Source organism: Physeter macrocephalus, chromosome 3, assembly GCF_002837175.3.
Source record: "Physeter macrocephalus isolate SW-GA chromosome 3, ASM283717v5, whole genome shotgun sequence".
NCBI classification, from domain to species: Eukaryota; Metazoa; Chordata; class Mammalia; order Artiodactyla; family Physeteridae; genus Physeter; species Physeter macrocephalus.
This window is the reverse complement of record NC_041216.1, coordinates 20,898,294-20,900,249: the sequence shown is the minus strand read 5'-3', so window position 1 is coordinate 20,900,249 and position 1,956 is coordinate 20,898,294. Positions and strand designations below refer to the sequence as shown.

The 1,956-nt window shown below is 62.7% G+C and overlaps 1 protein-coding gene across 1 annotated transcript in view; it reads left to right on the top strand.

Annotated features, from left to right (window-relative positions):
• The window catches only part of CROCC (ciliary rootlet coiled-coil, rootletin), a 49,330-nt gene that overhangs the window by 40,195 nt on the left and 7,179 nt on the right, over positions 1-1,956 (top strand). Inside the window, exons 27-29 of the mRNA XM_055083745.1 lie at positions 609-778; positions 888-1,008; positions 1,299-1,462. Of these exons, the coding sequence (XP_054939720.1) occupies positions 609-778; positions 888-1,008; positions 1,299-1,462 (455 nt within the window). The remainder of the gene's footprint in view (positions 1-608; positions 779-887; positions 1,009-1,298; positions 1,463-1,956) is intronic.

Here is a 1,956-nt window from a genome sequence, read left to right as displayed (position 1 = left end):
AGCATGGGCTGTAGGCGCGCAGGCTTCAGTAGTTGTGGCATATGGGCTCAGTAGTTGTGGCTTGCAGGCTCTAGAGCGCAGGCTCAGTAGTTGTGGCGCATGGGCTTAGTTGCTCCGCGGCATGTGGGATCTTCCCGGACCAGGGCTCGAACCCGTGTCCCCTGCATTGGCAGGCGGGTTCTCAACCACTGCGCCACCAGGGAAGCCCCTGAGGAGTGTTCTTTACACGTAGGAATGGGCCAGGCAAAGAGAAGCCATTGAGAGAGAAGGCAACAGCAGGTACAAAGGCCCTGGTGCCTTTGTAAGAGGGAATGTTCTAGAACGTGGGAGCTGTGGGTGATGTGAAGTGGCCAGCTTGTCAAGGGAGAGGGTGATGCTGGTGGAGGTGAGTGACAGGTGATGGCAGCGAAGCTGGGCTTGGTTCTGAGGGTTGGGAGGGCTGGTCAAGGGTTAAGCAAGAGGCTGAGGGGACCCAGTTTGTGCTGTGGGGAGCTCACTGGGCTGCCGGGCTCAGCAGGGATGGGCGAGATGCATTGGGAGCCTGCAGGCACCAACCAGGCAGGAGAGGCCAGTGGCTCCTGCCTCCCCGAGTGTGTCTCCTTCTCTAGGAAGTGGGGAAGGGCTCAGCAGCCCCAAGCCCTTGGAACGCAGCCCTGGGTCCCAGCCACCAGCCCCAGGACCTGCCCCCTCCCCGGCATCTCCAGACCTGGACCCGGAAGCAGTGCGGGGGGCCCTCCGGGAGTTCCTGCAGGAGCTGCGGAGCGCCCAGAGAGAACGGGTGAGGTGGGGCGTGAGTGGCTGCAGGGGAGCCCCGTGGCCCAGGGCCCTGTGAGGGGCCGCAGGTCGTCAGAGCAGGGCTTCCCTTCCCCCCGACACTGCGGTTGCAGGATGAGCTTCGGGCCCAGACGAGTACCCTGAGTCGCCAGCTGGCTGAGGCGGAGGCCGAGAGGGACAGTGCGACCTCACGGGCAAGGCAGCTGCAGAAGGCTGTGGCTGCGAGTGCGGAGGGTGAGTCTAACCCTCTGGGTCCTTGCTTTGCTCTCTTGTGCCCTTAGCAGCTGAGGTGGGAGGCTGTGGGCTTGGCCTGAGCCACTCCTGTGTCCCTGCCCTGGCCACCGTGGCCTGAGCGGGCTGTCTCCTCTGGGGGCCCCTCCCTGGTCAGCCTCACCCTGTGTCCAGACCCACGGACCCCCCAAGGGCTCAGAGAGGCAAGCCCTGCAGTGGGAGGAGGGCGAGCCTGATTCAGGTCTCAGGCTGTGTGCCTGGCCGGGCCTGACGGGGCTGGGTGGGGGCCGCAGCCCAGCGCAGCGTGGACGGGCGGCTGAGCGGGGCCCAGGCCGAGCTGGCGCTGCAGGAGGAGAGTGCACGGCACAGCGAGCGGGAGCGCCGGGCTGTGCTGGACCAGGTGGCTGCCCTGGAGAGGGGCCTGCAGGCCACCGAGAGCGAGCTCCGGGCCAGCCAGGTAGGCAGGAGCTGAGGGCCAGTGGGAGAGGGCGGTGGGGTGCGGGGGATCTGTGTGCGCCTGAATGGACGTCTGTAAGTCCTTCTTTGCGCACCTCTGTTCTGTCTGCCTGGGTCTGCCAGCACCCACTGATGTGACCAGCCTGTGACTTTCTCCAAAAGCACGTTCAGATTTCATCATCTTGTTCCATATGAGGTCATTAGGCTACCGAAGAAAGAGCCTGGGCGTTTGAAGCTCACAGACCTGGGTTTTCTTGCCCTGCTGCGTGATTCTCGCTTTCCTCATCTGTAAAAGGGGCAGAACAGTAACTCTCTCCCAGAGACGATGCACGTGCACTCTTAACACATAGACAGTGCTCAGGGGACCTGTTTCCTTCATCTCTGTATAGCCACACCAGTGGTGTCCTGGGGGTTTTATGTGTGTTTGGTGACGGTGTGTGTTTGGGAGACATCTGTATATACGTGTGTGTGTGTGTGTGTGTGTGTGTGTGTGTG